Source organism: Nestor notabilis, unplaced genomic scaffold (genome assembly GCF_000696875.1).
Source record: "Nestor notabilis isolate BGI_N333 unplaced genomic scaffold, ASM69687v1 scaffold1133, whole genome shotgun sequence".
NCBI classification, from domain to species: domain Eukaryota; kingdom Metazoa; phylum Chordata; class Aves; order Psittaciformes; family Psittacidae; genus Nestor; species Nestor notabilis.
The window spans coordinates 5,782-16,216 of NW_009920416.1; the positions used below are offsets into that span (position 1 = coordinate 5,782).

General features: G+C 40.6%; 1 protein-coding gene across 1 annotated transcript in view; it reads right to left on the reverse strand.

Annotated features, from left to right (window-relative positions):
• LOC104402708 (follicle-stimulating hormone receptor-like) overlaps window positions 1–10,435 on the reverse strand; it is a gene marked incomplete at its 3' end in the record, with an annotated part of 68,108 nt that overhangs the window by 5,628 nt on the left and 52,045 nt on the right. Inside the window, exons 2-4 of the mRNA XM_010010657.1 lie at window positions 8,393–8,467; window positions 7,875–7,949; window positions 7–43 (exon numbers count right to left, since the gene is read on the reverse strand). Of these exons, the coding sequence (XP_010008959.1) occupies window positions 7–43; window positions 7,875–7,949; window positions 8,393–8,467 (187 nt within the window). The remainder of the gene's footprint in view (window positions 1–6; window positions 44–7,874; window positions 7,950–8,392; window positions 8,468–10,435) is intronic.

Below are 10,435 nucleotides of genomic sequence, written 5' to 3' on the forward strand. Positions count from 1 at the left end.
ATGGACAGTAGGTAAAAACCGAAGGCCAGTGTTTGATATCAACCTATGGGAGACAGAACAGATGAAGATTATTCACTCTGCCCCAAGAATGAAGCAATAATTAAAAAAGAAGAAAGAAAACTGTACTTAAAATGGCAGCCCAAAAGGCAGTTTAGCCACAAATGGGAGAGTTGCCCATAGGAAACTTGAAACTAACGTAAAAAGGTTCTTCTGCAAAGCACAAAACTGAATTCTGCCCCACTGAAGTCAAGGGAGAAACCCTACCTTGGATAATTCCACAGTCACTCTTGATGATCCCAGGGAACTGTCAGTATTAATTTCCCAACCATATTCTGAGAAATCAACTGCACTGACCCAGGGTAACTATTTTCACAGTACCTTTTCTAAGAAAAAAGTATCAACTCATCACAGTTTTAACCTTATATCTAGAGGCTGTATTAATTCCATTGGGAATAACATTATCTCATGAAAGTAAGAAAGAATTAGGACTTTTTATTCCGCAGCACCTCCAATAGTGGGGAACTGAACACATGGGACTGCTTCAGCAGTTTGTGTGACTCAAAATGGGCCTGAGCCACTGTATTTATCTACCTCCCCCCTCCCACCACGTTGAGCATCATTGTCCAAGAAACACCATCCCAGAAACACTGACTGTGAAGGACACCCCTGCACCCACAGCCACAGGTATCCACAGAGCTGTATCGCGTCTAATCTAAACACATTTTGTTACCTGTAGTGGTAGCAAGTGCTGAGCAGCCATGATATTGCCATGCAGCAGGAGATGGCTGGTGGCTGCTGGTGGCTGGAAGGGGGGATGAGCACAAGAGGGAGCAGGAGCTGGACCAGCCTGGCCTCTGACCAGTGGGAGTTTTTCCCAGCCACCAAAAAGCCTCATTTAGAATCATCAAACACCAAATGTCTCACCAAACAAAGAGAAAACCTGGGTTCTTTAAAGTTTAGTTGCATCCTTGCGTTTTTAGTATGTGAGATGGTGGAGAAGGTAAACTGTCACTGAGAATACTGGTTCCTTAATGAATTAATATTAGTAGTATACGGAAGGTATTTTTTATCCTGGCACTTAAACAGAACAATATTCTTTCACTACTGGATGTGATCTTTTGGTTTTGATGGGGGTTTTTTTGTGGATTTATTCCTGAATAGCTGAATGGTGATGAAAAGGAATACTTGAGACTGGAAAAAGGTAACAGAATTCATTTGATGTTTATTATGAACACATGTTTTTCAGAAGTGTTGCAAACATTCAGGTTTCATAATCTGAACAGAAGCTGAACACCTCCGTGTGACAAACCAAATCCTACATTTGGGCATGCAGGATGACACGTAAGTCCATAAAACAATCATTCACTTGGCTAAGTACTGCTCTGAGCTCCCTGAGGTGGTATCTGGAGACTCTCAGATGTTGAAAAGCCACCTTGTTACCTGTTTTGTCTTATAACAAAATGTAACACAGTGTATGCAGGAAAAAAATGAAATATAGCAAATAGTCAAGAAGCCAATTTGGGAAAGTTGCTGAGATGTCATGACTATTCCACCTCAGAAGTCAGAGTGGTCTGACACTGCAGTAGCTTAAAAATAACAGCTGTCACATGTGACCAAGAAAGCTCTACAAAAATGCCTCTGAAAAGCTATTACCTATAGTTAAATAGAAGCATGATTAATGAATTAGGGGGATTTCACAAGGCCCTTTTTACTTAAAAGTACTTCTGCACTTACACTTAGTAAAAGGAGTTAGCTGAAAAAAAATAGAGGGAATAGAAGAAGAACCTGTACCTGCTCCCTTACAGTACTTTAAAGAACACTCTCTAAATAACGGGACATGTACAGGGCTTTAGTTGAAAGCTGCCTTTAATTTTAAATGAGTCATATGCTAGAAAATAATGCAATTCTTTTTACAAGCTCTTTGTTAAATATGAATTAGAGCATGCATTTCCTCCAGTTGCCAAATGAAAAGGCAAACTGCTGCCAAGTAGTGTGTGGCTATTGCGGGACAGAGAAGACATGAGAAGCTTTTGCCTCTTGAGAACAATCTCAATCCTCATGTTGCAGTAATGAAAGGTGATGGTACTCTAACATATACTACTCAAACACTGCTCCCAGTTGCAACTTACTCCCGACATATCAAAATGCCACACTGGTTAGCAGGGCTTTCACCACATGTGTGAAAAAACACATTCAAGGCCTTGAGTGATGCCTTAGTCCTAATCTTTCCAGTAATCCCAAGGTGTTCTCAGGGCTCAATGTGTACTGGTGTCAACTGAGCAGCATGAGATGAAGAGGAAAGCATCTTTGACAAATCATTACATATTGAAGTAAATCTACAGGCGGCACAACGTGCTGATTGCACAGAGTGGTGATCGGGAGTAGCAGAGGGTGCTCTTCTCATTAACTGGAGAAAAAGGACTAAAAAAGTATTTAGCAAGGCTGCAGCCTACATCTTTCCTCTCTTTTTATTCACCAAGCGAATCCCAGAGGTCTTTAAGTGGATAATCTTGTTAGAATGTAGATAATCCAATTTACTGAGTATCTTTCCTGCAGGACAGTTTTGTCAATATATTTACCATTTAATGTATACATCCTTAGTAACCTCACTTTAAACAAGTGTCCTCTTTAATCTGTGTTATAAGTGAATCCCCCCTTGCCATGCGTAAACAGCTCGGTAAGAACCTGTTTCTCAGATGGCTGCTGGCTGCTTTCCAAAGCATTAATTGTCTTTCTGAAAAGGCTTACTGGAGTCAGCACTTAAGAAAACAGCACCATGACCAGCAGAGAAAAAAATAAATCATTCAGAAACTAATTCCTGGAAGGTTCTGGCTGCTTTTCTCCAAATATAGCAACACGTCTGCTCTTTTTGATGCCAAATTGGTAGAGGCTACTCTGACAAAACTGGGAACACAGTTTACCTCATCAACTTATTGTGGGTATTTGCGGAAGTGCAAACCCGAGGTATGCAGAGATAAACACAACAGCACTCCCTTCTGTGTCTTGTAATCGTGCTGGTTACTTTATACTGCAAGTGAGCCTGACTCATAAAATCATGGAATGGGTTGGAAGGGACCTTAAAGCTCATCCAGCTCCAACCCCCTGCCACGGGCAAGGACACCTTCCACTAGAGCAGATTGCTCCAAGCCCCTGTGTCCAACCTGGCCTTGAACACTGCCAGGGATGGGGCAGCCACAGCTTCTCTGGGCACCCTGTGCCAGCGCCTCAGCACCCACAAAAGACTCCAGCAAGGGATCCCTCTGGCATACGTGTCCCAGCTTGGCAGGCTAAACTAAGCATGTAACCCATAACATCCACTTCAGGAGCAAGGTCTTTCTTTAACCATGAGGCTGCCATGCAAAAGGAAGGAGAGGAACATCACTTCTTTTTATTGAAGAGCCAACTCCACACAAAGGGTCAGCGATGCTGTGAATTCTGTGGTTTGGGTTTAGGAAGCATGCCAGGTGCATGTGCCAGGTCCCCCGCAAAATAAGACCAGGCAGGCACAAGCAGCTGTAAGACTTTGGAGAGGAGCTTTGCTCTCCACAATGCAAACTATTTTGCTGATAAAATGCATGCTTTTTCGACCTACATTTTCCCTCCCCTCCAACAATCCAGCTGTATGTCCTCAAAACTGATGTGAAAGGAGTGTTATGTTTAGACCTTTCTATTTTAAGCTGAGATTGCTTAATACAGAACATTGACACATCCATTGTAAAAAAAGAACCAAAGGACACTGATTACACATGAGAACTAATTTTGGAAAGAAAATAGCTTTCAAAAGCCATCACTACATTATTAAACAGATAATGCCACAGCTCTCTCTAATGAGAGCCAGATAAATAGTCTCGTACCCATGAAAAGGTCAATAAGTTACCATTTTGAAATAGTCTGTCTCTTTGGCATATATATCCAAGAAGACCAATTAACAATTCTCTTCACTGCTTCTAAAAGACTAGTGAGAGAGATTTTCTTTTCTAGGTTTAGAATAGTTCAGTATTGCATTTTTTAGCATTTCTCTCTCCTTAGTGATTTTGCCATACCAGCAATGATGATGCAGGAGACAAAGGAATAGGGTGAGCAGGGAATGTATTTGTACCCAAGCTGACAGATAAAAGTGTATTAATGTTTAACAGCTAGTGGCTGTAATGAGCCCATGAAGCTGATGAGAAGACTGCCAAAGCTAGCCAGAGCTTCTTGCCTGCCTATAAATAAGACCATGTGGCTATACAGTTATTTTTGAAGAAGCATGGAAAAAGCCTTGCAAGCAACATGTTGTAAAGGTGGTTAAACTGATAGGCTGTGGTGTTCAGTATCAGGCATTAACACTGATTAATTTCTCTCCTTTTTTAAGGAAAACTGCCAGCAAATATGTATTTTTGCATGAGATTTTCTGAGCTGTGCTTTAGTAGTTCTATCACAGTCAGGCACTGGTGTGAGGAATCAGACTACATGTCTCCTACCCGGCCAGGCTGCCACCACAGCTGGAAACTTCAGAAGAACCAAAATGAGCCCAGCAACAGGCAGGTACCTGAGACCCCCTGCTTTGGGTCTCACTGTATCTTTTTACACCAGGACCAGAGGCTGCCTGTCCGAGCTGTTCTGTCTGGTGGGTCAGACCAGGAATGGCTACAGAGGTCTATAGCAGGGTCTGCAGCAGAAGGCTGGAACAAGGACCTCTCTGAGCACAGGCCTCCATTTCCAGCTCCGCTGCCTTGATGTGGACTGTTTGGGAAGCTGGCATGAACTCCAGCTGGGGAGAAAAAACACCACGTGGGCAAGAGAAGTATGTCCAAGTGGGACCAGCGTCAGGCTTGCTTTTCCACTCACACACAACCCTGCATATGGTCAGACAGCATCTGCTAATCTGTTTTGTGACAAGGTATCTATGAAATCACTTGCTGTTCTTTCCTGTCAGCAGTTAAAGGGAGAATGAGGCTGTGATGTCTGTTAGTTTCCCTTAAAATTTTTATCATTTTTATCAGCTCAAATAGCTGTTGATAGAGTTTCTATCCACACAGATGCCCAAGTCTTTTCTGAATTATTTTAAACTCCAGTCCCACATATTTACAACCTTTTACTTCTGTATTGTATTAAAAGAATACCCACGACACAACAAAAGACCTGAAAACTGGACACAAACCCCATCGACCCATTATTCTGCATCTTGCCTTATATTTTCCCTAACTGATCCTTCCTGGCACATCCCAGGTAGGTGAATACCAGGACTGGGTTACCTGTGGCAGCTGCCATTTTGCAGCCTTCCATCAAGTTTTCTGCTCATTAATTTAACAGTCCTGTCCTTTCAAACAGTAAAAACTTTCTGCCTTTTTAAGGGAGACTTTCTTAAAGGTCAAGCACCAGTGAATGTCACGAGGGGATGGAGAAAATGGCAGTCTACAGAAATGTGCCAAAGAGAGCAAGAAGGTATGACTGTATGTAGAAAGAGTGACCTGAGCATGATATAACTCAGCAGCACACCCAGCTCATTGCTACATGCGTGGTCCTGCTCTTGATCCCTGTGGCATAAATTGATGTAGCTCCACTGAAGCCAAAGGTGTTGCACTGATTTATATCCGCAGCACAGCTACCTCAAACCTTGTCATTAGCATGAAAGCCACATTCATCTGTTCATCTTTGCAGCCATGAAACCTGCATCTTTTGTACTGTCTATCATCATATAAGAGTTGTTTTGGTTTTATTTTCCATCCTAAAATGAAGGCACAGAGGGGATGCAGAATAAATCCATTAGTGAAGTAAACACCAAAGATTAACTTTATCAGTTTAAATCAGAGAAAGCTTTGGCACAAGGATGAATGTGAATTAAGTGGCCATAAATAAAAGCAGAGGAAATATTCTAGTCACCAAGTCATTGAGTTTCTGGAAAAGCCTCCCCTGGAAAAAAGAGAGAAAGCAGGGAACAACGGAGAGCATCAAGAATGTCAATAAAGCACTTAATTAATGGATACATGGAATGGAGCCAGTAAGAAAAAGGATACAGTCATCTGGAGAGTAACTTCCAGTCCTGTATGCTCTTAAGAGAGAAACCCTTAAAAAATCCCCCAGATATATTTTCCTCTGATTTCAGCTAGTGAATAAAACTAGCTAAAGAGGAGTGAGGAATGGTCAGTTAGACAAGCAATCTTCTATATTTGTAATCTGTTGCTTCTATAGGTCATAGTAATATTGCTGGAGTTGAATTTTTGTACAGGTAGGATCTCCAAATGTTGGAGCTGATGGTTATGGGAGCATGGAATGGTAAATGTTCAAAAGAGGGAGCACCCACTAATGTCTAGAGAAAAACTTCCATTACTTCAGATACTTAAATTGGGGATTTATCCTTTCCTCATGACCTATAATTTCTGTGTCACACATTTAAAGGAATCACTGAAATGAGTGTGTTCATTGTTTGTATTCATGTTTCATGTTTGTATTCAGTGTTCATGTTTGTATTTCTTCTTCAATTTTGTATGAGATGAATGTGCTCTCGCTTTCTACCTACGTGTAGACCTGACAACTGTACTACCCATAGCAGCTTATTCTGTGGGTTTTACATGGGTAACAACCACTGTAGTTTTGTTCGTAAGTAGCCACCAAGGGAAAGTGACAATCCTACAGCAACTCTAACCACATATTCCACTTCAACGAGAGTTTAAACTATGATGGTTTGTGTAGTACTAAATACACCTCATCTCTTAAAGTCCTAATCTTAAATCTCAAATCTTAAAGTTCAAATTCAAAGCAATACTTCTTGGCATTTTTTGAGCACAGAACCTGTCAAATACTAGTGATTTTCAGAAACTTTAAACACTCCTTAGCTTACTGGGAGTTATGCTTATTAGACCACTGACCTATTTTCATCTTGTCTTTAAGAAATATCTAGACAGACAATTAAGCACTCACTCTTCTATACTCAAATGTAGAAATCATGATCAGGCTTCTTAGGTAAGTTAGGAATAGAAGACTTCTTGCATGAGTAAGGCTTCTTGTATATGTAAGGAAAAAAAGACTGGGTATATGTGCTCAGGTGGATGGGCATACAAAAGTTGAGTTGACATACTGCTGGGTGTACATGCCATTGTTCAGCAAAGAGTACGATGGAGGCTTATTTAAGCTATGGCCATTAAAACCAATTACTGTTAAATGGAGTTCACTGGACTTCACTGAGGTTTAATGCAGAGGAGAAATTATTAGTCACATCAAGATCACATGCTAAAAGATGTGAAAATATTTTTGAGCAACAGTTTATTCTAAAGATGGATTCAATTATCACTAAATTTTGATGGCAACACCGTGGGAGCAGATGTGGCAACCTCAGTTGTGCAAATGGCATTCTTGATGGGGCTGGCTAATGAAATAAAGTTGTACCATATATTAGTACATTGTATTTTTAGGGTTCTAATCATCTCACATCAAGTGTTAATGAATACCATCGCTATAGCACTGCCATTGCTAAAGAAAAGAGAATTTGAATGCTTAAGACTATGCGCATGAAGTATAACAGAGGGCAGAGCCATACATAGTAAAGACAGATGACAAAGATTTTTTCCTCAAAGCTCTCGAGAGGAATTTCCACCTGAGCCCTTTTTTATAGACATACAAAAGGCCCAGCTCTTTTTCTCATCATTTAGTTTCAACCTGAGAAAGGCTCGAGGATCTCATGTGTGAGACTACTCCATGGAGGGTATTACCTTCAGCTTTCGTGAGGACTTTGCGCAGGCCTTGGGTGAAAATGTGGATAGACAACATGCAACTACTAGTGAGGAGAGAGCATTATCCTGCCTCATCGCCAAAAGTGCTCAGCACAAGTGGGCAGTAATACAGCTGTATCATTCAAAATAACTATAGCACTTGCAAAGAGTAAAAGATCTTACAAATATCTGAGGCTCGGAAGGTATTGGAAGGCATCTTGATCAATGTACACAAGGTTGTTGGCTTTCTCAATTCTTCTGTGGGAAAAAAAAGAAACATCAGAGAAAATACATTGGAACTGGATGATCTTAAGGTCCTTTCCAACCCTAACTATTCCATGAATCTATGATTCTATATTGATCTTAAAATATCTGTGGTAGCCCCATGATGTAGTGGTACTATATGCTGTGATTTTCTTTTTGACAGCAGAAGATGTGCTGCACAGAGCAGCCTGCCACAGACCATCAGACCCCACCACCTTTTGATATTGGCAGTAGCCTGAGGATAACCTTCAGGATCATCAGGGAAACAAAGGAGCAGTTAGACAAGAAGACAGAAAAGACAAAGGGAGGTTTCAAATGTTCCTGTATCTCTACCAATTCTTCAGAGCTTACCTGAACCAAGCTGCAAAATCTTTGATACTTGCCTATAATGAATCTTTATAATTGTCTCCTTTGAATTTAGATTGCTCATTACTTACATTTCATGTAGCTTGGGAAGGTCAGAAAATACATTTGCTTCTATGACCTCCAAGGCATCATTCTGGGAGATCTCTCTGAAAAATAATTAAAAATCAAAAAATTTCAAGCCATGATGAAACAGAGAATGGGCAAGTGAAAAACTCACTAGGAACATCTGCCTAGGTTACTTGTAAGTTTTAAAACCATGTTGGATATCAGATAAGAAAACAGACCCCAGAAACACCAGTGAGCTGCCACCAAGGTAAACACCAACTGTCAAGAAAAGACATCTTCTGAGGCTGGAGTTTCTAGCAGCAGCCCTGCACCTCCTGCTGTCACCATTCCCTGTGTATTAGAAGCCAGGGTATATCCATCATGGGCTACTGGATCACTGACATCACTAATTACTGATGGAGTTTAAATGAAATCTTTTAACTTGATGAAGAAAGAGGAAGTGAAATAAAGACAGCTAAAAGCACCCAAGGAATATGACAAAACTTCAGCAGTAGGACATGCTGCTGTTTTGACCCAAAGTAATCTACAGATATTAACAACTAAGCCACCAGCAGACACATCCGTATTAACAGGAGCTGAGACCATAAACATGAAGAAATCTTCATACCTTGGAGAAAACCCTATTTGATCTCATCTGTATACAGTTAATGCCCACTTATAGCCACAGACCAGCAGAATACAAATTGCCAGTTTTCTGTTATCAACACACCAGAATGCATCTCCTCCTAGTCCAGAGTATACATTTCTTTGCTTCCTTAATTTGTTGGATGGCAAAGAGAGGGCTCAGGCTCTGGTGTAATTTAGAGCTCAGGAGTTCTCCTGGTGAATCAAGCAGGAGCTACTGCAGTGCAACCTGTCCCAATTACATTCCTTAATGCTGGCAGTGACCAGGAAAGTCAACGTAAAGCTAGCTATGCCAGAAGATTTTCCATTGTGATTTTTGGGAAATGGTGCAATTTTCCCAGGCTGTAGGAAGTAAAATCTGTAATACAGATATAATTTGGTGGTAGTGTGACAGTCTATTGGATTTTAATGGCAAGGTAACTGTGCACATCTTTGGAGCGAAACCTTGGATAACCAGATTGTAAACTGTTCCTGGGGATCTTGTTCTTTTGAATTTATGATGGTGGCAAATAGATTTGACCAGGCCTGAGGTAAAACAATAGATTGTAACATTAGATGCACAGTCAAAAAAATAATCACAAAAACTATTGCAAATAATATAAAAAGCATTCCACTTCCTTCTGAGTAACAACTGAACCTGATAAATTACCTGCACATTTAACACTAACAAAAGCCTTGCAAAAGAAGATCAGTTGTTCTTCTGGTTTAAAAAATGCCTCAGTGGTTTGCTATTTTTAAGTTTACTAAGAAGCTTTCCCTCCTGTTTCCTCAAGGATTTTTAGGGAAGAAATTGCACTCTCCTCTGCACTAGGAGCTCTAAACTGACTGGAGAACAATAAAAGTACATGAGGGCTGACAGTAGGTTCTCGGTAGGGTGCAGCGAGAACTGGGTTTGTTTAGCAGTGCTGAACCACCAGCTCACAGGTGAACATGTTCCTCTTTATTACTTAGGTTTCAGCAGCAACAAAATGCTTCAACTGAGACTGGGATCCCTTCACACCATGCAAGGCACACAGCCATTGCAAGGGATGTTTCAAAGACATTTTATTATTTTCCTGTTTTCTTGAAAAATAATTACAATTTAGATACATAATTACAATAATTATATATACATATAATTAAATATATGAATATTAATATTACAAGATACAGGGAAGAAGCAATCGCCCCTATACTGTGTTTATATGTCTGTACAATTCACTTGTTTAACCACAGTCTAGAAGATTTAACAACAGGGGAGGTGTCTCAGATTTTTAAGATTCAGATTGCTTTTTCTTGTGCAATTTCTAGGTGGTGAGCAGCGTATTTGCCATTCCCCACAACCTAAACATCAGTTGTCTAGGCAGAAAAAGTTTATTAAGAAACCACAGTACAGTCGTGACCTCACCAGACAGATATGGCTGGGGGGGGGGGGGGTTTTTTTT